This window comes from Barbatula barbatula (genome assembly GCF_947034865.1).
Source record: "Barbatula barbatula genome assembly, chromosome: 9".
Classification (NCBI taxonomy): Eukaryota; Metazoa; Chordata; class Actinopteri; order Cypriniformes; family Nemacheilidae; genus Barbatula; species Barbatula barbatula.
Window position 1 is genome coordinate 7,471,092 of NC_136772.1, and position 26,110 is coordinate 7,497,201.

The 26,110-nt window shown below is 38.9% G+C and overlaps 3 protein-coding genes across 18 annotated transcripts in view; 1 reads left to right on the top strand and 2 right to left on the bottom strand.

Annotated features, from left to right (window-relative positions):
- The window catches only part of caska (calcium/calmodulin-dependent serine protein kinase a), a 105,884-nt gene that overhangs the window by 49,405 nt on the left and 30,369 nt on the right, over positions 1–26,110 (top strand). For all 16 annotated transcript variants that reach the window (XM_079465024.1, XM_079465019.1, XM_079465022.1 and 13 more), the window contains exons 3-5: positions 17,326–17,431; positions 18,303–18,380; positions 18,885–18,957. In XM_079465024.1, coding sequence (XP_079321150.1) covers positions 17,326–17,431; positions 18,303–18,380; positions 18,885–18,957 — 257 coding nt within the window. The remainder of the gene's footprint in view (positions 1–17,325; positions 17,432–18,302; positions 18,381–18,884; positions 18,958–26,110) is intronic.
- gpr82 (G protein-coupled receptor 82) lies at positions 20,416–23,382 on the bottom strand. Its single transcript, XM_079463616.1, has 2 exons — positions 22,690–23,382; positions 20,416–21,870 (listed from the first exon to the last, which is right to left on the bottom strand). The coding sequence occupies exon 2, from the start codon at positions 21,855–21,857 to the stop codon at positions 20,733–20,735; it is 1,125 nt and encodes a 374-aa protein (XP_079319742.1). The 5' UTR covers positions 21,858–21,870; positions 22,690–23,382; the 3' UTR covers positions 20,416–20,732.
- LOC306898272 (cysteinyl leukotriene receptor 1) lies at positions 22,854–25,175 on the bottom strand. Its single transcript, XM_079463615.1, has 2 exons — positions 25,000–25,175; positions 22,854–24,617 (listed from the first exon to the last, which is right to left on the bottom strand). The coding sequence occupies exons 1-2, from the start codon at positions 25,062–25,064 to the stop codon at positions 23,573–23,575; spliced, it is 1,110 nt and encodes a 369-aa protein (XP_079319741.1). The 5' UTR covers positions 25,065–25,175; the 3' UTR covers positions 22,854–23,572.

Sequence of the window (26,110 nt, forward strand, 5' to 3'; positions counted from 1 at the left end):
GTGCCTGGTTGTGGAAGAACACAGTCGCTACATAACATCCTTTGGATTCCAACAATCGGAATGCGTGGTTAAAGTTTACAGCTCTGGATTTGCGGAGAGACTAAAATTAAAAAGCCTAACGTTAAATGTCTAACCAAATTCACTTAAGGCTCCAACTAAGTTTACTACGCAAACTGTTATCCAATCATAGCAGTGGGCGTTTACTTCCAAGTCTTCAATGTGGCACGCCCATTAAAACAGAGCCTTTGTCATGCTGGCCTCAAAGCCCCGGTATAAAATAGCCGATTACTTATTGGTTTTGATGTTTTCAAATGTAAAAACTACGCAAGTAGACCTCAGAACAGTAAAAAATAATAAAAACAGCCAGTTAATACCTGATATGAATTGTGATGTGACACAGTTGTAGCAACGACCTGTTAAATCAAGCTTATTTAGCTAGAATCTTGGGCATTTTCTTGGACCTAATAAAGTTTGGTTTAATAAGGGTGTCTGAACATCTGTAAGATCTAAAATTTTGAAGCACACACACTTTAAGAACAGACTTGGTCCGCCAACTCTAATGGGATTTGTTGTTTCTCCATGAGGGCTGTAATGTTATATAGAAGTAATTTCATTGAGTCAGCTTGTTGCTAGGAGCCTAATAATGCGATGATAAAATAGGATAAACCCTGCCTGTATTGTACTGAGCAGTAGTGCTAAGGTTGAGAGTCACATTTTAATGGATTTTGTTGTGTTTTCTGGAACCATAAATATAGTTTTTAAACAATCACACAGCATAAATAAAAATACAGTGAAATGCATGTTATTTCCCGTAGCTGTAGTTATGCGAGCGTTTCACCTGATCTCATACTGGCCAGCAACCCACACCGTGGACTCAAAATTACATCTCTTAGCAGTATAGTCAAGTGCAAGTGGACTCAAGGGAAATCTCATTTTACAGTATCAGTAAGTTGGCGTGTCATAATGGAAACATACAGTAGCTGTACAGTTTCATTCTGGAAGCACAGACGTTTTAAAGGTCCAGTGTATAATTTTGTTACAAATCCAATTGTGAATTCTTGGCAACCTTTAAACTTTGGGCTTTAAAATCCCCTTCTGCACAAATTCTCAGTCATTTGAGATCACTTGGTAATGGTGCCTTTAGAAAAGTAACACTTGTCAGAATGAAGTGGCATATCTGACTCCCGTGTGAGGCTTGAGTGGGGATTTTCTCTGGCTTTACCCTTGTGAGATACAGGCCTATCTTCTTACCTCCTTTTATCACTTGCCTTACTTGTTTATCTGACTTGTAAAGGACTGTGAATGAAACTTTAGGGGTATATACATGAATTGGTTTGGTTTGGTCTGGTTTAGTTTACACAGAAGTTTCTAAATGTGTCATAAATATATACTTCCACTGAAAGCTGTGGGAAGCGCTGTGACATGCTACTAGATTTAAGCTATAAATCACAGAAATAAAAAAGCAAACATCTTGTTGCTCATCCCAACGTTGACCGTATTGTGTCGTCCAGACATCCGATAGGGGAACTAAAGTATCACCTGTGCTACCTTTAGTGTTTGTAGCACCTTAAGGTCACCATTTCACCTGCCTGTCATCTGTGACAAATCATCTCCAAACCTAATATAACCCATCATGTGGTTATGACCTGTAATGGCCTCGGTTTGCTCAAATCCAGTGTAAACGTGTTTTACTATAGCTGCACTTACTGCTTCGATAATGCGGAGCTAGATGTTACATTTACTGTAAACACACAGGAAGTCCCATGAGTGCTGTGTTAGCTCACCTGAGACTCAGAGTCTCTGTTCAGTGTGGTTTTACAGTCTTTTAAGGGATTTTCAGACATTCTTTTAATATAAGCAGTGCTCAAATTTCTAAGGATTTAAATGCCTTCTGAAGCCTGGCATTAGTCTGGAGTAGAGTTATATTCTCAGGACTATTGTGATGGTTTTCACTGGAGAAAAGTTATGTATTGATTGGTTTTAGTTGCACAAAGTGTTGTGTTGTTTCTGAACTGAAATCAATTATGAGTCCAATTTTCTTACAGAGTCTGTACTTAATTTTATTTTACTTTTTGTCTTTTACACTTTTTCCATTAAACTTTTGATTGCTTTGAACTTTTTTATTATAACACACATACACCTAATCTTTTATTTTCATAATGTATTTATTTATTCTTTTTATATTTTTTCTATATATTTCCAAGCAAATACATTTTTCATAGCGCATCACATATGCTGTGATTCTACATGTTGCTGGAATTGCTGAAGGCTGAACGATTATCCAAGTGGCTTTCTTTCTCCAAACATAGAATAATGTCTGCTTGAAGCTCTTCTCTCAGTAGGAATTCTGACTTTTCTGTCAGCCCCGTCATACACCATGGGGTTATTTTCAGGAGGAGGCGTGAGGTCATTCAGATCTTTTAGAAAATCTCTCAAACCCAAAGGGAATGTGCCCTCCTTTATTGTCTTCTCTGCAGGAGGTCCCGTAGCCTCCACATGTACAAGCAAACAGCCGGACCGTAAGCACCTTAACTATTATCATCAAGACTTCACAGCTTTAGCACTCTCAACTGCGAGAATTTATATGGAGGTTACTGTTTTTTCCCGTATGTGAAGTTACCTGTTATTTCCATGCTATTTTGAGCGAGCAGTTTGTGTATTTTATCAAAGTGGTTCCTTTTACAGAGAGGAAAGCCTCCAAACAGCCTGTGGGAAATATACAATTATAATTTAAAAGACACTCCTCTGAGTTTCATGTTAGCTCCGTCACTACATTTTAAAGTCAGTGAATCTTGAAATGATTAATTTACAAAGACGCAGATGAAGACGCTGTTAGCGTTTCTTTGCAAATGAGATCAGGACGGTTTGTTTCAAGCTCTTCCCAGACATCTGACAAAAATCACATTTTCACATTTTCTTTTTCCAGTAGCGGCAGGTGTACCGATGCATCCTTTTAGATCTTTGAAATTAGTTTCAGGCAAAATTAGATTCTTGAAAAAAATGCTTTTTGCTGGGTGTTTTGCTTAAACCAATAATGATTTTCGGTAGCTGTTTACGCTTTATTCTCCAGGTAACCTACTGTAACTTTTATGTGTATAGACTAAATTAAATATTGGCAATAAAAATATACCTATATTAGGTAAATAGTCCTGTTCCTGTTTAGCAAAGTCTGTCCGTCTTAAGGGCTCAGATGGAGGAGTCTGTGCTACAGTAGGTCATGTAACACATTCAAGTGTGTCAGCGGCGGTGATGGTCACCACCCAACATGCACTGTAATTATCACAATGCTTAGAAGACAATTAGCCGGTTCAGCAGTTGGCTTGTATTCAGTCAAACTGAGAGAGAATTGAGTCAGATAATAAACACAGAAGACTGTAAAGTCACTGGGTATCATCCCATCTATAATGCCTTAAAGATCAGGCCAGATGTACCTGTATGCCAGCTGGCACGATTTTTAATAGGATGCGCTCATTTCATCTGCTTTCATTGATCAAGCACTGGGTTATGAGATGTAACATTATTATAGTACATTTCCCTCACATTCATTGTCGTCTGGACTTACAGTAACTGTATTTTGTGCCAATTACTGTAGTAGTGCTGACTGAGACTAGCATTAGCATCATAGTTCTTCATTCTTAAAACAGAAATCAAAACTATTAAAATTCAGCGACACTTATGAATAATGCATTGCTGTAGGGCTTGTTAATGAGAGGTGTGCTGTAACCCTTTGTAAGTAATGCAACTTGCACTGCCAAATGGACCCCGAGCTTTATCATGGGACCATCAAATCTTACCGATGTGGAGATGCTGTAGACTCCCGTGGGATAAACCTTGTAGCGATCCCCTTACAATGCCCATACAGACGCACATTTTTGCAGAGACGATTAAACACTTTGCTGCTGCTACTGCCTTTCACATGTTTCTCTGGTAGATTGAGGCACCTCTTGGCTGTTGTAATAGCGTTAGGTTGAGTGACATATGCTAGGAACACGGTAGAAACAACTGACTGTATTCTTTTCTACAGATTTCTAAATGCTTTGTACAGTGAAGCTTTGGTTTTGTGAGAAAGACAGCGTTGTAAAACCACACAGTCATTTAATGAACTCAATACATTTCTTGAAAAAGGTGTATCTGAAGAGTTTATTGAAGCAAGTAGTCACTGAGCAGACACTTTTATCTAAAGCATCTTTGAAAGCAGTTCGCTTTTGAGTAATCTGAGGTTAAGTGCTTTCCTCAAGAGCGAAGTGTTGATGATTTATGCATCAATAATATTCTACATGCCACTGTTTGGCAACCAGCTGTGATGGAGAGACAGCCTCTGGTGTTTGTAGGCGGACTGTGGCACACAGACACACAAACATGTGTGAACATTAAAAGCAGTGATACTGCTGATCTGAGTGCAAGCACCGCATTATGTTTCTATCTCACACACACATATACTGTAAAACTATACTGTAAACGCACTTTAGACACGGTCAAATATGCTCAATTGTTTGTTTTTATGAATTGTTTTTATGAAATAATTTACTTTATAATATATTAAAATCCCTCTCTCAATTTTCAATTCAATTTCAAGATACTTAATTCACATGATTGCGTATTCTTACAAAATTGCCAAAGCATTAAACATATATGTTTGTAGCTGAGATAGATAGACTGACAGACAGACAGATGAAATTCTTTGTTTTTAACGCCAACACACAATCGTTATTGTCCTTTTCTAGGTCCTAAGGGACCTGTCTTGTAGCCACAAATCTACATAGAGATGACTCGCTATAGCACTTTTATTCATCACAACACCTCTTGCATCTTGGGCACTAATTTAAATTTGGGGACCTCAGCATCCCACCTCTCTATGTCTGACCTTCTGTGTGCTGGAGTTTAGCCCTTTGACAATTGTTTGTAAAATATTTTCTTCAATATTTACAACCTTTATAATAAAGTTCTGTTTGTTAACATTTCTGTTCAAATGAATTGGCTAAAATGAACTAACAATGAGTCACTGTGACATGCTGACATCTAAAGCTGGTTGCTGTGTTGTACAATATGATGTATGAGTCGACACTGTAAAGGTGTGTCCTTGTGTGTACTTATCAGTGAGGTCACACCACTCTGTGTTATTCCCACATCTGAGGTTGGTTGGTGTGGACCGTGTGACTAATCTCCCACCCTTACACTTTGTTCATGTAAATAGCACCAAAGGCAAAGTAACCATGTGTACTCAGACTCTGGACATCAGCGTTAGAGGTTTCTGTTTCTTTGTTTCCCACCTCAGCACCTGATGTTTGCAGGATTGTGGGAAGGGCTTGTGAATGTGTGGCAGCAGCTGCTTTCGGTATCGGGAGAGTCGAGGATTCTCTGTGTGTGGATGCTCCTCTACGGGGAACACACTCTCCGGTTCCTGTGATCCATCAGCACCTCTGAATCACGCCGGCTGCTGAAGTCTTTCAGTACTGTTGCCTGTTATAAAAGAAGTGTGAGTGTGTTAACAGTCGGTGATTCTCCACTTCGTGATTATTTATGTATTGAGGCAATTTGCACAGCTTGCACAGGTGTGGTGTTTGTGTAGGATGTTGTCAGGGTATGCTGTGTATTAAACTCGTCTTTGTTTTTTGGAATGTGTCAAGATGTGGCAGTCTGGCTTTGTTTGTTTAATCCAAGGGTCTTCAAATGGAATAGCTTAATGTCTTAAGGTGGCTTGTAAATGGTATAGACCTCTGGTATAGACTATCATATAGAAAACAACATATAGAAACTGACATACTATGTATTTGATTACATTCTGTAATTTACAATACTGCCAATACAATACCTTCCTTCAGTTTAAGAGGGCACAGAAATAGATAGGGGTGAAGTAGAAGTCTATATAACCTTTTGCCTTTCTTTTATACCAATAGCACCACTTCACGTCTTGTGTCATATCTCTAAGCTGCTTATATCCCACTCCTTGCTGACAGAAATCTATTGCTGTACCCGCACAGATCTTTATGTGCTCGGATACGTAACCGATCACAAGGGCAGAAATTGAGGTGAGCTGTACTGTAGCAGATGTATGATTGGGGGCGGCTGGTTAATGTTATTTTCTCAATGTTTAGTGAATGATCAGGCAGCGATGATGTGCAGGTTAGTTCTGTCCAGTTGTGCAGTCAGTGGGTCTTGATTTTGAACCAGATTTGCTGGTTATTGTGCAATTATTGAGTTCAGGTACGTTGCTCAGTGAGAATTTCTTGCATTTGGAGGATTTCTTCGTACACAGACTAATCTTTCTGAAGGTGGTCTTGACTGCACAGCATGAGTAGCACAGACCACTGCTGTGTTCACAGGCCTCTCGCTCTCCTCTCTTAACTTCTGTCCGCTCCAGCATTCCTCTGATGTACAGGGTTGTCTGCATTCCGATTGCTACAACTTTGTTTTCAAACAAGCTGACAAAGTCATGCTTGAGGGGATGATAAATAAGGAGTTGGTTTTGACACATGGAAGATGATAATCTCATATTAATCTTGAGTACCTATAGAGTAGAATTGCTCCCTTTGTATGTTCAAAGACTATTTAATTTGATCACATTTATAAAAGATAGATACAGCTGTAGGATTATATCCGGAAAAATACGACTTCCTGGGGGTGTGCAGGGGGGAAAGAACTAAATCCCAATCACACAATAGCCTACATTATCACATTATCCTTTCATAACTATTGATTCACTATAACATTATGCACATACGTGCCGATTGCCAACAAAACATAGATATATTACTTAGTTTCACTTCCCGCATGCGTTTTATATACGGCATCTTTTAGCGCTGTGACCGCTGCATCCATCAGTTTCAAACAATCTGCAAATCCAGCGTTATATCCACCGTTTATATAACATCCATCACTGAAAAGGCGTGAACAAAGAGACACCTAGACTTCACTATCACAAGAGTAATGAGCTGCAGCTGCAGGCTCACAGCGCAGCCAATCCTGACATAGGGCAATCTTGACGTAGCGCAGCCAATCTTGATTTAGGGCAATCTTGATGTAGCGCAGCCAATCTTGATTTAGGGCTATCCTGACGTAGCGCAGCCTATCTTGATTTAGGGCAATCTTGATGTAACGCAGCCAATCTTGACGTAGGGCAATCCTGACGTAGCGCAGCCAATCTTGACGTAGGGCAATCCTGACGTAGCGCAGCCGATCTTGACGTAGGGCAATCTTGACGTAGCGCCGCTGATCTTGACGTAGTGCAGCCAATCTTGATTAAGGGCAATCTTGACGTAGCGCAGCCAATCTTGACGTAGGGCAATCTTGACGTAGCGCAGCTGATCTTGACGTAGTGCAGCCGATCTTGACGTAGGGCAATCTTGACGTAGCGCAGCTGATCTTGACGTAGTGCAGCCAATCTTGATTTAGGGCAATCTTGACGTAGCGCAGCCAATCTTGATTTAGGGCAATCCTGACGTAGCGCAGCCAATCTTGATTTAGGGCAATCTTGACGTAGCGCAGCCAATCTTGATTTAGGGCAATCTTGACGTAGTGCAGCCAATCTTGATTTATGGCAATCCTGACATAGCGCAGCCAATCTTGATTTATGGCAATCCTGACGTAGCGCAGCCGATCTTGACGTAGGGCAATCTTGACGTAGCGCAGCTGATCTTGACGTAGTGCAGCCAATCTTGATGTAGCGCAGCCAATCTTGACGTAGCGCAGCCAATCTTGACATAGCGCAGCCAATCTTGAAGGTAAGCAGGTCTTGGTTGGCACAAAATAGGGATTCAGACTTTTAAAAAACAATTTGTAGTGCTGGGGGAGTTTATCAAGCACAGAAATACTACGTCATACGTCCAACTCGTTTTCTTTATTAAGCATTAGAAGCCTGCATGTTTAACATTGTAAATAAGTCAGAATGCATGAAACACTGTTGCATGCCCCCTTTAAGCGTGTAAGGAGTTATTCAAAATGTGATACAGTACATTGCGATGTTTTATTTACTGGTTATTTTTCACTTGAGTTTAGATTTTGAAAATAATTTGTTTAAATTAGATTTATTGTGTGTTATAACTTTTTCCTTTGAACTGGGCTGTCAACTAGGGCTGGGCAAAGAAATCGAAAAAAAAAATTTGTCGATTCAATCTCGATTCTCCAAAGCTGTGAATAGTTTTTTCGTTCATATTTCCGCAGGCACTGAACATTCATTAACGTGAATTTTACTACCCACTAGATCTCACTCTTCTTTTGACAACGGGTTGATGTTACAACAGGGAGCATATCTTTCCTTCATTGCTTAATTAACATCGCAGATGTGGGTGTGATGTAAAATTTAACATCACCTTCACATTAAAGGCAGCGGTGCATATGATTTCTGCCCCTCTTGACAGCTTTTGTATCTTATATTTAAAATAACATGTTCTGTTTCTATATACCCAAGCGTGTTTAAAGTTTGTTGCTGAATTTTTTTTGATTCACCATTGTAATGTGATATTTACTGAGTTTGTTTAGAAATATATTTAGGATTTGTATTAAATCTATAATCATCGACTCAAATCGAGATTCTAATCGAATCGAGAGCTTGTAAATCGGAATCGAATCAGAACATCAGAATATATACCCAGCCCTAGTTTCCACATTTAATGTCAGTTAAAGTAGTTCACGTCTCAGTAAATTATATTATAAATTATATTCCATGATAGTGCCTCTGCAACTTTGTGTTTCTGCATTGTCACGTTTCAGTTCACTTGATCTAATGGAAAGTGTTTTGTCTGGAAAGACATTTGTATGATCAGTGAAATTAGTTTGGGACTTCATAGTGAAGACAGTTTTGCAATTTATAACAAAAACCACAGTGAGCGGGAGGCTGTAGTGTTTGCCAGCCTTTCATTAATCCTTGTGTGTGTGTGTTCATGTGTATATACAGTATGTGTAAGAGTATATAATCAGATGCTTTCTCTTGATCTTCGGGTTCAAGAACTATGTCCACCTTAAGGGCTTTTTAATGTCATTTTTATTGCTGCAGGGAAGACGTTGCAAAGCCATAAAAACCATCCTGGGACATAAAGCTGTTCTGGCTGTACTGAATGTTCCTCAGCGAAAAGAATCCATTCGCATTTCCCTCACTTTCCATTAATTGCGATTCGCTACTATTACATCTGATAGAGAGATTGCCATACATTTCCTATATAGAGAGAGGTCTCATGATTCATATTGAATCAAAGGTCTTTCAATTGTCAATTCTAAGAGATGTGAATATTTTGACTTATACATTAGTTACAGCTCTGTGTGGATGATTACAGCTCTTCGTCTTCGACTTGTTTATTTCAAAGACTAATATGTGACAAAATGTGTGGATGCTTTTATTCGTGCTGGAATTTTAACATTCACTTCTTTCTTTCCCGGCTCTATAAATGGGCGGATTGCTTGTGTTCATCTCAGTCGTGTTTATTTACAGCGTCAGGTTGACTGATTGTTTCTATATTCTCTTCAGTACATCTGTGTCCCATACGTGCTATATTGCAGTGGGAGTACCTTAAATGTTAAGGCAGTTAAAAGAGAAAAATCTCCAAAACATTTCTATATAGTGCTCTATTTTTTACCTTGATGGAAATGGAATATGCCCTGAATAGCTGAATGAACAACATTTGCTGAAGCACAGTCCGCTTTAAAAAATCCTGTGCAATAGATACAAATGGATCTGTGTCTAAAGATCAGAAGCTCACATATTTATATAACTACATACAATACTCTCTGTGATGCTTAAAATCGAGGCAGAACATCTAAATGTATGTACAGTACTACTGTGAAATGAGAGGTAAAAATGTAGAGGTTGCGTGTGACATGACTGTGTGTCGGCCCTTAAACCAACTGCAAGGGCCAGGTGTATATCATGATGCATTGTTCTGCCAAACTTCTGAACAGTCTAAGCGGACAGCAGAAGGTCAGCGACGTGCTTGTGCAATCTGTCAAAGGCCATAAGAGGGAGGTGCTGGATGCGTGCCGTTAGCTCAGCCCTTGCATCCTTCCTGCTCCAACTAGCCAACGTGTTTTATCTGATCAAAATGACTGCAGCCTTCAACATAAAAGCCGTAAAATCTGGTATATGTGTGGCTGAGTTGTTGTCAATTTGGACACTTATAGGCACTGAGACTCATGGGGATTTGGTGGAGAGGATCTGTAAGAGGAACCTGGATGGAGATACAGTAGAGAGTGGCCAGACTGTCTGGGAATGTGAGCCAAACATCCATGCCAAGCCGTTTCTGTTCTGACCCTCTGATTGTTCAGCTTTTTGTCCCCAGACAGTCCAGTTCCCACTTTTTACAGATGTGTATTATCTCTTCAAGAGTGTCTCAGGTTTTTTCATTATACTGCAAGAATGTCCTCTGTTTGCTGCTGTGTGCAATATGCTGATTGCGTGGATTTAATACAGTGGTTCTCAACCTGCGGCCCGCGGGCCGCATGCGGCCCGTCACAAATGCCAATGCGGCCCATGATGCTGATCACGGAAGAAAAAAAAAAAAGAAAAAAAAATATTAATAACTTATAGTTTTACAATTCATATTTCATTATTGTTTTTTTTAATGTATTAAACCAATAAAAGTTTGAACAATATTATTTTTTTTGTCATAATATAATTTTGGTGATCGTGTAGCCTACTGGTTCCAGATATGCGCAGTACTGACGCAACTATGAACTGACAAATACACAGTTAACGCACACAATTACAAGCGCGCGCTCTGGCAGATTTAAAACTCATCAATTAACGATCAAAATGGACAAATTTGTAATTAGAGGAGAAAAAAGATGCGTGGAAAATACTGATAAAGGAACACATGCAAACAAGAAGAGTCGTAGCATCAGCAGTGAAGGTAGGAAAGTGCTTGAAGAATGGAAGAATCAGTTTGCTGTCAACGAGCGAGATGGACAGCCTTTCTGCTTGCTCTGTAATAAAATACTGGGCGTATGCAAAACTTACAATCTCAAAAGGCATTTCGATACCACCCATGCAACTTTTGACACGAAATATCCACCTGGATCTCAGGAAAGAGCTTTCAAGATAACTAGTCTTGAAAAAAATGCCATTGTTGAACAGAATACAATGCGAGCTAGCTTAAAAATGTCTCAGGCCGTGACATTAGCAACGTTCAAAATTTCCTGGCTCCTTGCCAAACACGGCAAACCATTCAGTGATGGAGAGCTAGTTAAGAACTGTTTTCTGGAATCACAATGTCTGTTTGATGATCTGAGCAACAAGAGCGAGATAATTCGCAGGATAAAAAGTTTACAGCTCAGCAATGACACAGTTACTCGTCGAATTTCTGAAATGTCTGAGAATTTGACAGAACAACTAAAAACTAAGCTAGCCACTGCTTCAGCACTCAGTTTGGCTGCGGATGAATCGACAGACATCGGAGATGTTGCTCAGCTTTGCATTTGGGTGAGATGTGTGAATTCAGAGACTTTTGAGGTTACAGAAGATTTATTGGCATTGAAATCGCTACATGAACGAACAAGGGGCGAGGACATTCATAGAGCACTTCGTGAAGCATGCAAAGACATGAACGTACCGGAATCCTCAGTTGTCTCCATCACTACTGACGGTGCGCCCTCAATGACGGGAAAACACAAGGGTCTCGTGGCTGAAATGCGAAAAATCTCCCCTGACTTGTTGGCATTTCACTGTATCGTGCATCAACAAGCACTATGCAGCAAGTTAGTTGATGGATACTTCGTGGAGGTTATGAACACTGTGGTCAAGGTGGTCAACTTCATTCGAGCGCGGCCTCTAATGCACCGACGTTTTATTACGTTGTTGGGCGAACTGGACAGTGCTTACGGAGACCTCATTCTGCACAGTGAAGTGAGATGGCTAAGTCGTGGAAAAGTCTTGCATCGCTTTCTGGCTGTACTCCCCGAGATAGTAAACTTTCTTAATGACATCGGCGAGGGAGAAAGATTTCCAGTCTTGAGAGACAATGAGTGGAAAACAAACGTTGCTTTTCTTTCAGACGTCACAGCTCACCTAAACAAGCTGAATTTACAACTTCAAGGTGACGAAAAACATGTTGATGAACTATTGGGCTGTGTTGAGAGTTTCAAAATGAAGCTAGTACTGTACACTGCACAACTCAAAGATGATGATTTAACTCACTTTCCACTTCTGAATGACGTGTGTGAGGGTGTCCTGGACATGCAACAGAAAGAACGATTCGTTAAAACCGTCAGTCAAATGCAGGAAAAATTCACCTCTCGTTTTTCTGATTTTGAGAGAATAAAATCTGCAGGACATTTCATCAGAGAGCCATTGACTTTCCCTCTGGAAAAAATCAAGGACTTGGCTGCAACTTTCGGTTTGTCCCGCCGCGCACTCGAAGATGAACTGATGGATGTTCAGGCAAGAGGACACAGTCATACCGCGCAACAGTCATCCTCAGTTACAGAAATGTGGCGAAACATCTCTGGAGAAAACCTCAGATTATTAAGTTCAAAAGTGCTTTCCATATTTGGGTCGACATACATTTGCGAACGCACATTTTCTGCAATGACGCGCATCAAGTCACGTTACCGTGCGCGTCTTACAGACTGCAATTTACAGTCGCAACTTCATTGTGCTGTTACTCCTTTTGAGCCAAATTTCACCAAATTGGTCTGCTCCCGACAACATCAGGTGTCCCATTAATGGTAAGTAGAATTATACTCTAATAATAATAATAAATCTAACTGTACTCTAATAATAATAATAATAAAAACTGTAATCATTTAGATACCTTAATATCTGGTTAGTTTACAATAGTTTACGTATTGGTGACGCCAAATGTAAATGATATGCAGCCCGTGAAACTTGAACTTAGACATAGTGCGGCCCCCTGAAAAAAAAGGTTGAGAACCACTGATTTAATACAATCCTCTCTAAAGAATGAAGCCTTACTCGAGCAGCACTCGCACGCTAAATCAAAACTGCAGTTGGCTGAGCAAGAAAGTAAATAATAAAGGTGTTTTCAGCATAGAGAGAAGTAGGCTAGTTTGTTTATAATTGCAGTCTGGTGATGAACGTTAAAACCACGTGTGTATCGTGTATGCATGTGTGTGTATAATACATTGCATTAAGTAAGCAAGCAATTACGTAAAATGTATTTATATAGCACATTTATCCTGACCAAAGTGCTGAGCTCAAACAAACGGTAAACAATAAAACAAAAGTAAAAGCCTGAGAATAAAAATGTTTTCAACCTTGTTTTAAAAGTAAGAATAGAAGGTGCCAGGCGGATGTCGGGCGGCAGTTGATTCCAGAGACGGGGGGCGACAACTGAAAAGGCCGCATCACCCTTTGTTTTAAAATGTGAACACGGGGCAACTAAAAAAGTCCTGTCGGAAGATCTTAAATATCTGGAGGATGAAAGGGGAGTAAGAAGATCTACAAGATAAGATGGGGCTTGACCATTGAGAGCTTAAAAAACGAACAGCAAGATTTTGAAGTGAATTCTATAACAGACAGGGAGCCAATGCAAGGTGGCCCGGATCGTTGTAATATGATCAATTCTCTTTGTCCTGGTCAACAGCCTAGCAGCAGCATTCTGTACTAACAGTAAACGTGCAATGGATCGCTTAACATATATTAATGACATTTATTATTTATATTAATAATCCATTTTATTTTGTTTCACACTGTGGTAGTCAATGTGGCCATTCCAAATATCTCACTGTGTTCATCGGAACAAAGATATTTACACAGATTTGGAAATACACGAGGGTGAGTAAAAAAAGACGGACTATGAAAAGGTTTTAGTAGATTATGGATATCATACTGTTCTTTTTAATGTTACATAGCTCGATTTGGATTAGGATTTGGAAATTTTACCGCAGTAGGATGAGTTGGGATGTGGCAAGTCACTTGGATGTTGCAGTGAATGACAATAAAAGCGTTTATCTCAGTTAATGACTATCACAATAGTTTTAATATCTTTCCCTTAAGTAGTTTGATATTGGATTTGAATTAAAAAATTGCATCTTCCTCCCCCTCAACAGTAGATTATTCGTGTCTAGGGGTCCTGGAATGAAAACGTTTGGGAACCACTGCTATAAAGGGAAGTTCCAGTCATGCTCACAGTTTGGAATCTACTTCACAAGTGCTGACTCTTAAAAAGTCACATCTTGCCTGCCTCGCCTCTAAATGCGAACTGTTCATCATCATCCTCCTCCACACATGAGGGAAATAGTAGAGGTGTTGCCATAGTGATGTGCTTGTCACGAGGAGGCCTGCAGCCGTGCCAGAGGGCAGAACTGCCACAGCGCTGAAATAGTCGAGTTGATAAACAGTGTGATTATGCTGTGAGTCGGACACAAACGACTAACATGAAAACAGCACATGCACTTAATGTGTTTGAGAGTTAAGCAGCACTTTCTGTAAAAATGTATAGATGTCAACACAACAAAATACACAAAATGAATGTACAATAAATAATTATTGTTACAAAAAAAGAAGGTTGTTATTTTAGTTTGTTAGATTATATAACATATGTTCACTTTTTACTCAAAGTCAGTTTTTACTCAATATGGTGCTAAGCGAGTGTTCATTTTGCACTGTAGACGTACTGTTCAAAATGAATACAAAGATTTGGTACTTTTGGTATTCAAACTTGTATAAGTGATACAGTACAACTGTGGATACACTGCTTGGTCCGCTGTGGAACTAAAAATATCCATTAAAAAACCTAATTTGGATAAAGTGAAGAAATGGTAAACTGAACTGATTTGCAGATGCCAGTTAACTTTATATTTTGTGTCGCTTATTTTAAGGGCCCACTGTTACCATACTCATCAAACTAATCTTCTAATAAAGAGCCTTTATTGTAGGCCTTTTATTACGATTCTTATATTATCCCTATAAAACTCTTAAAAAGGCATTTCTTTCCCTTAACCTAAAATCTCATCTACGTGAAATGTGGTCATTTATAGTAGTTCAAATAAAAATGCAAGCAGTGATATATTACATTATTTTTATGGTTTATCTGTAACAAACAACTGAGATAGCACATCGTACTTCATACTTTTATAATTTTTTTATTAAATCCACACTGAAGATCAATAGAAGCCTAATTGATCACCTTACATCATCTTAGTCGCCTTAGTCTCAATGGACCCCTGGAAGCCCGAGGCCTTGAAGCTCTGACCCCTTTAGCTCACTCTGTAATCAAACCCTGATCTTACAGGTTTGAAGCACTTGCTGTCTGTCAATCGTCTCAGTTGTCTTATTAGCATCTAAATAGGTTCTTAAGGGACAACCTGTTTATAATACTGCCACCATTGTTGTTATCAGTCAAGATCAAAACTGTTGTTAATTCAGCAATTAGCAGCGTATAAATATGCGCCTCTTGTGGCCTCATGTAACTGCCACTGCGGCGTTAGTCTGTTAGTCTGACTGTTAGATTACCTTCTTTCACAAACAGCAGATCATTTATACAAAAAGCCTTTTAAAATGAGATGTATTTCTGTTGTGTCCCACTGTTCCTCATCAAGCCACATTTACTCAATTTAACCTCTATTAATATAGTCATTACTGGAAATATTTAGAGGAATAAACCACCAGGGACTTCCAAATGAGAACAACAAATAGTTATTAGGTCCTATAAGCATCCTTTTTCCCAGACTGTTTGTAAATACACAGCATCATACGTATCGTCCAGTTTGTGTGGGTGGTCTGTGTGGGTTCGCTGTAATCCGCAGTGATGTAAGCAGCTGGATGAGGTGTTTCCCCACTCTTGAAAGCTGTGGCATGCCAACTGGGTCACATCTGCTGAAAACAAGCCAGGGAGGGGGGTATTCTGTAGAGATGATGCGAGTGAGATTGAAAAAATAGTGGATAGGTTGGTGGAAGAGCTGAGGGCACAGTGTCATGCATGATGAGAACACATGGCAATGGGTACTTTCGAATATTTGTTCTTATACAGATTCTCTAAGTCATAGGGTTAGCACGCATCTGACAGACTGAGCTATGCTGCGCGCGTGGGCAACACATTTGAGTATTCATATTTTTTAATTAATACATTATATTAAAATTTTTAAATACATAGGAGGAGTTAAGGCAGAGGTTATTGAAGAATTATAAAAGAATGAATAAATATAATAATAGTTTTTCCCCAGGCTTGCATAATGACAAAGTATAGGTTAATTTCATTTCATGTGTAGCTCCACAGCCCCTCCAAGTGTTTGGTTGAAGTATTTACTGGTAAATGCTGTGCTTCTTAGTTAAGTGAATCACCCACTAAGACTTAACGTTAAGCTTGTCTATTTACATTCTCATGGTTGAATATTTTTTCTTACTAAAATTAGTTTTATTCTTTATTTCTCAGCCCACATTTTCAATAGACAAGTTGACCACAATGCAGGTCTTCAGGGAAGTTCAGAAGAAGTGAAAGTGCGACAGATCTGTGCAGCATTTATGTGCACCGGAAAAGCCCATGTCATGCTAGAGCTAATCTTATTCCCTAACCAAACATACTTATTCATGCATTAAATAGCCTAAAAATATTTAAAAAAAATATTCCCACCCATGCTTTCCTCAATTAATTGCTCAAGAAATTGTGAAAACTGAGGTAAGGAGGTTGATGTTCAGCTTTAAAGCAGCCAGGTGCTGCAGTAACACCTCTTTTTAACATTAGAGTCAGCAATTGGTTTTAACTGTGTTGCTATGCTACGGAAAAAGAAACACACTGCCTCACTTCACTTCACTTACGGGATACAGGAAATATAGTGATAAAGGTCCATTCATGCGTAGCCTGGCTTGAATGGATTCACTTAACACATTTGATCTGGCAGTGTTTCCCACAGGATTTTGTGAGACTATGGCAGGTGGACCTCTGAACTAGATGACATCATGCGCTTATTTGCATATTCACATCATTGTTTCATATTGCATTCAGAACTTCATGACTACTATGACATGATGAAAACCCCCAAATATTATAGCTGAAACTACCATAATCGTGATTTATAACTGAGGCATTGTTTTACAAACTCACCATATGCCAATGATAAAGATTTTGCATACAAAACTGTCTCTTGGTATTATTGCTGAAGGTTGACGATTTGTAAATATATGGTGGGTGTTATTGTATTGAGCTCGACATGATCTATAAAATGAGGGTATACGTATACATTGATTCCCTTGAGAAATGTTCTGCTAAAATGTTGCCTTCAACAAAAAAATTTATAAATATATTGTGTGGTTTTGCTGGTACGATATAGTCATTTGCTGAAAAACACTGGTCACGTTTTGAAAGTCAGTCCCGTGTGAATCCATTTTGTATCTTTGTGGGTTTCTGGGTAAAACTGAAAATGCTCTCTTTCTTTACGTAGATCTGAAGAGGGAAGCGAGCATCTGCCACATGCTGAAACATCCACACATAGTGGAGCTCCTGGAGACATACAGCTCTGATGGAATGCTCTACATGGTCTTTGAGTTGTAAGTCCTATAAGTACAGATCTGAACACATGTGTTTTATTATTCTCTTCATTTCAAATTTGCATAGACAACAGGCCTTTTGTGCATTACGTCTGTGCTAATTTTAAAAGGCTGATCTGTGAACTCACATTTCTGAGGTCTTGAACCCTCAAAATGCAGTACTTCAAATTAGATTGCTTCCTCTTAGTGCCAGTAATACCTCAGGGCTTCAGAGAAACACTGAAAGTTCATCAGATGTGCATCGCTTTAACTGTAAACATGACAAGACAATGCATGACTATTTTAGGGGTTGTTGCCCTCTCAGCATTTTTGCGGAATTTGCAGAAAACTGTTTAATTCAGGAATGCTAAATGCTCATGTTTTTATCTAGAGCTTTTCTTAAAGAACTTAACTGCAGTGTAAGTTCTTATCTGGAGAAGTGCAGCTGGCTTTCCAGGGATTTTCTGTAAAGGTTTTAGAGACAGAGCTGATAGACAAGCAGAGTCTTCCAGAGTTGTTTGGCCTCCTTCCATGCGGTCTTAAGCTGGGTGCACACTGTACAATTTTGACCAAGTTGGCAATAATTCTGAGAATCCTAAATGATTCCTGTGATCCAAAATCTAGCCTTTGATTACTATTTCGACATGTTTGCTGTAAGTCGATCATTGACTGCTGCGATTAGAATTGTCCTTAGATACAATAAAATTCTGCCAGTTTCCGACGTTTTGAGATGCAGCCCCGCAGTGGGGCTTCTCCTAAGGCAAACTATGGCGTTAAACTTTATTAAGTCGTTTCTGTCATGACAATTAATGACATCTGAGAACTCACAGTGTCAATGTAGATCATGTAAGTACAGGTTCACTGGCTGATGGGTTTTCCTACTGTCTTACAGTATGGATGGAGCAGACCTCTGCTTTGAGATTGTGAAGAGAGCTGATGCTGGGTTTGTTTACAGTGAAGCAGTTGCCAGGTAAACTCATGCACGCACTGAGATCATCCTACAGTAATAATAATGATCTTCATTTCAGAAATAATTGGTCTAGTAATTTTTTTTAAACAAATGCTCACTCACTGACTATGTTCAATTTACCTTTTGCATTCTGTGATACACATTTTGACCTGATTGGTTCAAAATTCATCTAGACTGAAAAAGATAACATTTCTTTTAGTGTTTGTAACTAATTCGATGTACAGGACATAAAATGCATACTACAATTGCATTTAATGGAAGGATAATATAAATGAGCCAGTGTTTTCAGTCTGTAATGCTGTTTTGTATTCTGCTGTGATGTCAGCATGAGTGAGTGATGGCCAATTTATTCAATCTCTTGACAAGTACCTTTATTGCCAGTGTTTACCGAATGACTCCCTTCTAAGTGCATCTGGAGAAAGAAATTAAGTAACTTGGAACTTCCTTTCAATTCAAGGCCAATACAAATTCAAGTCAAGCTCTCTCTGTCTGCTTTTTCTGTAGCCACTATATGAGACAGATCCTGGAGGCGTTACGATACTGCCATGACAACAACATCATTCACAGAGATGTGAAGGTAAGCGCGATGCGTCTGTGCTTCAAATCACAATGAAGTTGAGACTTTTCTTTACAGTGCATGCTCTTGGGCTGTTTAAACAAAGAAAATATTCATTTACGATAGACTCAACAAGATGTCCCAGTCAATGTCCACATGGATCGATATTAAGCAACCTGCAATGATTCCTGACCTTTTCTTATCTTGTTCATCCATAAAATAAACATCTGGAGATTTCACTGTCTCCGTTTTCACAAATTTTATTACTTGAAAATGGAACCGAAACTAGCAACTGTGAAATCGCAACCGTAAGGTTGATTACCGGAATACGAGAATGGTTCTGGATAGCTCTCAGATCAGTTCTTCTATCTGCCCTAAAAGGAAAGCAATGTTGGTGATGAATGAGTATACTTCTGCATAAAATCCCTAGAGATAACTGAAAACGATTTGTTATTGACAGATTTTTTATACCAGTGACAGATAAATCTTTGAGTTGGTAGCATCCGTTCATGAGAACATGATCGCAAGGGACAAGAGGTACCCCTGTCCAGAACGCACCCCTGCCCGGGGATGCATGTTTCCCATTCATTACTAATAAAAGCCTTGCGGGATCAGCGGAGAATCACGGGGCGGAGCCAGGGGTGTGTATAAACAAGGCATTAGGCTATGAGAGCCCACCACCGTCTAATTTGTTTCACCATTGTTTCAAAATAAACAAAAAATCTTTTTATGATAACACAGCGATCTCTTACGTTGTTTGTGACGTTGTTTCTGGATCTGATTCGTCAAAGCGCATGCATCTGTCACTCAATCAGACCCCTGCATCACGTGCTTTCATACACACTGGCATGCACCACCAGTGGACCGATTTTTTGGATAAACCTCAGCTTTCAGTGAGTGGAAAAAGGTCTCTCTGTGATTCTAATAATTATGGACAATGAAAAAGTCTACCCCAACATCTGGTGACAACAACATAAAAAAATGTTGTCGCCCCATTAACCTTAACTTCTGGTAGATCCCAGCACAGAATCTGTTACTGTACAGTACTTTTAATTACATTTTATACAATTAATATACAAAAATATGAATATAATTAAATTTTATTATACATTAAATATAAACCAAATTGTGATGTTTTAACCAAACACAAGACTGGGAGTTAACTTTGGGCCAGGTAGATGCGTCCAATGAAACCGTCTATATAACTGTAGAAAAGTATTTTATATTCAAAACCATTTCCTTTTGGCTACTTTAGCATGGTCCGGCTAATTTGGTATTCAGTTGAGTTGCACACAAAGGAGCTGCAAAGTCTGTGGTCAACAACCTAAGAGATAAGAGGTATGAGAGCTGATACCAGAGCTCTAATCCAAACCATAGATTTATCGTGTTAAAGTCGTGTTGCATGTATTACCACATTCTGCCTTCAACCCACTTTAAAGTAGACAAAATATAATGGCGGTATAGTACATAAACAGTATTGTGTAGAAAGTTTCAATGTATATTTAATAATTGACTTTGCAAAGTACAGTAGACACAAAAAGCATTGTTTGGTGGTCATCTTTTGGCTTTAAAACAGCACTTTGTAAGCAGCTGTATTGTGCAGATTTTGATTGTGCAGCCCATCATTGCTGTTAGCGAGGAAACATCTTGTTTTGTGTACAGATGATTGCTCTAAAATGATCAGAGTTATATTAGGATAACATGGCAATTTGATATTTAGCTCAATGGTATGTATTTACAGAGTATGAAGTAAATATGTGTTTTTAAAAGCAGTTAGAATTGCAACCAGTTAATATCTACAGATCCACAGTTGCTTGAGAGGCTTGTCCTCCGTTGGATTTGGATGAGTGGCTCTCATGTGCGCCGGGGCGTACTCTCAGCAGTGTAATCGTGTATTTACGAAACGTTCTGTCCAGCAGGAAGTACATGATAGGGTCCGTGCTACATCGCAGAGCTGCTAAACAGAGAAGAACATTCTTTACCTCCACGTGGACAGACAGTGGATGACAAGAGTCTCTTGGGAGTGATTCAGACAACAATTGTTCTTTGACTATGTTGATAAAGATCGCTTTATATATGTGATGAGGCAAAAGACAAACCACCAGCACCAGCTTGATGATGACGATATTCCGAAATACTCTGGTGTAAACTCTCTGTGTGTCGGATATGGCGGCGCTTTTCTTGGACCTCCAGATGTGCCTGATCACCGCCATGTAGGAACTCAACACCAACAGGAAAAAGACAAAGAAGAGCGAAATGGCCACGAAGGCAAAGATGTGAGATCCAGCTCCGCCCACCTCCACCTCTAGGCTGTAACACACTTGGTTTCTGTCTTCCTCCACGTTCACAGTCTCCGTGATTGAGTACAGCACCACAAAGGGTATGACACCAAGGCCGACAATAATCCATGTGACCAGACACAACGCGTAGGCCAATCTCAAGTGCCGTTTTCTATTGAGAAAGGCACCGGGTAAGACCTTGAGCCACCTGCTTGGGCGGTTGGCGTGTGAATGCTGAATCAGCGAGGCAAAGCGACTCAAGGCCACCCAGCTTAGTATCATCACACTGATACAGATGTTGATGTGGAGCACTGGAGTTAGACCACTGATCGCTATTTGACACAAAGTGTTGTTTTTAGCCCACTTGCTTCCAAATGCATAGTAGGCTGCTAAAAAAGGCATGGTGAGGCAGAGAATCAGGTTGGATATTCCTAGGTTTATGAGGTATATGTGGGTGGACGTTTTGGTGGGGATGTTTTTCATGAACACCCAGAGAGAGATCGCATTGCCAGGCAGCCCAGTGAGAAACATCAGGGTGTAGATAACGGGCAAGAATACACTTGTGGTTGACGTTTGGCACAGGTAAGAGTTGTTGAACGTAACCTGCATGCTGTTTGCCATTGGGGTCTCGGAACAAGACATGGATCACCAAAAGCTGAGAGAAGAAAAACAATTTGTTTTATGTTATATTCTTATGAGAAGTGTATTTAAGGATGCATTGTTACAGTAATTGTAGTGTACGTGGATTGGGTTTTCTGCGTGCTAGTGTATACAGTAACTGTGGTTATGTCGCTACACAATTGCAGAAGCGGACAAGTCACATTTTCAAAGTAGAGTCACACTAAATATGTGTGTGAGAACCATGGACCTATAACAGGAAAGGACAGCAACAGTTTTAGAAGACACTTGTTTTAAAATGTTATTATTGTAAATGTTACAGATCTTTCTGTAATAAGGATCTGTTTAATACTTTATATTGGTTAGATATTTGCAAAATTCAGTGACAAACATAAAGGTTGACTTATAAAGATTTATGGAAAAACATGAGGTTTTAGAAGGACCGCAGCGATATGGACCAGTAAATAAACATGGATTTAAAATACTTTCTTTTGGAAGATGAGTCGACATTTGCTTATCTTTTGCTGTAATTAATATGCCACTGTTAAATTCATATTTGGTATTTGAAGAGTTGCAGTAGTTTGTGGTCGGTTGCAAGTGTAAATACCATGTGTGGTTACTGTTTGCAGATAAGATGACATACTACATACAATTTGTAAGTTTTGTGTAAAATTCTAATTGAATATGTTACAATCAATACAGGTTAGTTTACTGTCATTAGATTGTGTAAAATCAATTAAATATAAAGCAAGCGTTTAGATTTTTAAAGCAAACAAGAGTTTTAAATGTTAAATATTTATGCAGTAATATTACAGTAATGTGATATGATGAATCTTTAACAATATTATACACTTACCTCTCTTATTTTATATCCAGTCACCAAAGTCCAAAGTGAGCAGTATCTGTCTAAAGGAAGTCACTCTGACCATGAATGGTTTATATTTAGTTCTCTGTTTGCATGGTTCCTCTCGCACATGATACTCAGGACTCTTATCCAGTACATGAAGCACTTCAGACAATAATGGTTATGATATTTATTTGACAAGTTCATATGCGGCATCTGGACCTTTGGAGAAATTCAGGTGTGTTAAATCAAAATTTCTCCTGTAGTACATTACTAATTTAAAAGAATATCCCTTTGCCAAAGCTTTTCTGTAAACTGGTGAGTCTTTGACTTCCCTTGAAAGACTACCTGCACTGAATGTTTATGCTCTCTTGATACCCCTTGTGGTTAAATTCATATGTACACCTATATTTAAATAATCACATTTGACCATACAAAAGATATCCCATATCTACAATATATTACTTTAATAGGGTAAGATTAGGAAATAAAACTCTATATCATTTGCATTAATACACACAAAGTATGCAATGGCTCTACTATTAAAATGCTACAAAAAACATTCAGTGCTGTAGACCAATGAAGCAAATTAAGAGTTGAGCTAAAGTTGGTTTATGCATTATGTTATTTGTTTGCATGTTCTCTGGGAATTTTCTCATGATTTGGCATTGTTACAGTAGCACCATGATCTACCAGCTGAGCTACAAATAAACTGGCAGTGTGTTGAATAAGATATTTATGAGTTACAAAGTGGTTATTGAAGTTTTTTGACTGGTCGAATGCATCAGCTGCAGTGTTTTATGCTCGATAATTCTTATTGTGTTGTTATTGTTTACAAATGAGTTTTGAGTAGCTTTACTATATCATAGAAAATGCAGAACAATGTTCATCATCATTATTGTGTTTGTTGGTTGCTTAATTCTCCTTTGTTGTTCTTTGTTTTTTCCGTTTCTCTTACAGCATTATCTGTCAGATTTACAGTATTGATGTTAGGTGTTGCCAGGCTCTTTGAGATCTCAGGTTTGGGTTTGGCCCTGGCATTGCGCTTAACTCGACAGCAGCGTAAACGCAACACTAGCTGTAGGACAGGTTGCAGGCAGGAGCTAAGAGCTGCTAAAAAGATGGTGACGATTTTGATCCTGAACTGTGCCTGACAGTCTCCACTGCCTGATTTAAGTAAGATGATTCTTTGGATGTGGTATGGTAGAAAGCAAAGGACGAACAGTATGACGGAGGCTAGAATCTTCCTTCGAACTTTCAGTCCGCCTCCAGGCCCGAATCCAGCACTTATCAGACTTCCTCCCCTCACCTGCTGCAGGTGAAAGACCAGCAGGCCATAGCTGACCAACATCAAGAACAAAATGAAAAAAAATCCTGCCACACCGAAACTGTGGACCGTTATGAATTTCATTTCATTATGGTTGAAACTACTGACAACCTGGTCAAAGCATGTCTCATTTATCCTTGTTAAACTCATTTTAGTCGCCATGCTAGCACTCACAACTGAGACCACAACCAACCAGGTCAACAAGCAAATGATCCAGCAGGGCTTTGGATGTTTAAAGATACGAACTAAAGCGTAGACTGGATTTACCACAGTAGCGTAGCGATTGATGCTGGTCCACAAGAGAAAGCACATGTTGCAATAAAGATTAATGTAGAAGCAAGAGAACATGATGAGTTCCATAGCGTTACAGACTGAACTTCCAGACTGCCATTTGTCGCTCTCTTTGTAGTATGCTATTCTAAGGAAAAAACTGCAGCACAGCATCAGGTCTGACACGACTATGTTTAAAGTAAAGATCACAGTGGGTGTCCTCTCTGATCTCCAAAGGTCCAGCAAAACTATTCCATTGGTCGGGAGGCCCAGGAGAGCCAAAGAAAGATAGAGCCAGGGCAAGACGGTTTCATGACTTCCTTCCCACTTTATAAAGCATGTGCTAAAGAAATAAATACAGAAAGAGTTCAAACAGGAAGCACACTGTCACCTCTTAAGATTTTAATACAGCCATGTTTAAATTGTTTTTTTATTATTGAACACATTCTTTTATTTCATTTATTCTTTTAATTGCACTTCACATTTAACTCTTTCCAGAATTTAAAATGTTGTTTAATGCTTTTCTGTACAAAACTATCATTTAAATCATTGCGCTTGATCTGTATGCATTTGTATACAGTATTAGCGTTCCACAAGGTGCAATGATTTATAAGAATTCATGAATAATTAAACATTTTGTTGCAACCATACCAAGCATAAACCAAAAAGAAACTTAGATTAGATTAGAAAAGAGACACCGGAGGATATTGCAAAAATCACTGTACCTTTCAGTAATTGCAGAATCATTGGCTCCTGAGGCATTCATATCAATTGAACTTTGCACAGGCATTTATTTGTTTTCCTTACATGCTTCACTCATGTTCTGACTTGAAGTTGAAGCTGAGGCAGATTGTGCTTTCACATTTTGTGTCACATAGGAAATGCAGGTTTATTTCTTACCACATCCTGAAAACACAACGTCTTAGGGGTACAGTTTGCACCAAAGTCGTCTTTTATCTAGTGTGGTTAAAAAGTGTATAGAGTTCAGTATTTGTCGTTTATTATGTATTCATACTAAGTAATAGTAGGATGCACCGAATGTTTGGCAACCGAACATAGCAATTTCATTATTCTATTACTTACTATGAATACATGTAGACTACAAAAACGGAACTCTATACACTGTATGATATGTTATATGATAAAGCAGAGAGAGAGAGAGAGAGAGAGAGAGAGAGAGAGAGAGAGAGAGAGAGAGAGCAATGCGATTACCTTATTAATGCTGCAAACAGGTCGGCAGTGTGTGGAGCATTTTAAAGTGTCAGAGAAAGACACGGCACGGATCTAACTTTATTATTAGATCTTATATATATTAAGACATTTTAAGAATTTTCCCAGCATACTGTTTCTCACTGGCATATGCAAGCAGCACAAACTACCACACCTGCTACTACCACGTGTTATTATCAGAACTTTTTTATGCAAAGTTATAGGAAGTTCTTAAAAATATTCTTAAATGCAAATCTCAAATATCTTCATTATTTTCTAAGAATAAACAGGCATTTTTTGTCAATGATGATACTATTAGAGAAATTTGTCAATTTGTTAAACTTTATTTATGTAACAAGCACCTCGGTACTCACGTTCTTATGTAAGCGAGTAATGTGTTAAATGGCATTAACGAGTAGTATAAGAAGCTTAGACTTTTTGTACTGTGGATGATCTAATAGTAACTTCTGTTAAACGACTGACTTTGTTTTATTTTCATTTAACCCTTTGTCTCCCTCGGATCTTGCGGTTCTCTAAAATAAGCATGTGGACTGCCACGAGATGTCACCATTTCTCTGTGCTTTGTTGATGCACATTTAAAGCTCACCCAGAAATCATAAGTGTCAT

Bases quoted from the DNA above. Each gene is read 5' to 3' on its own strand.
- LOC306898272 (XM_079463615.1), bottom strand. From the start codon at position 25,064: ATGCCTGTGCAAAGTTCAATTGATATGAATGCCTCAGGAGCCAATGAT. The intron at 24,618-24,999 runs GTACAGTGATTT...TTATTTCTTTAG, and splicing joins GATTCTGCAATTACTGAAAG to CACATGCTTTATAAAGTGGG.
- gpr82 (XM_079463616.1), bottom strand. From the start codon at position 21,857: ATGTCTTGTTCCGAGACCCCAATGGCAAACAGCATGCAGGTTACGTTC.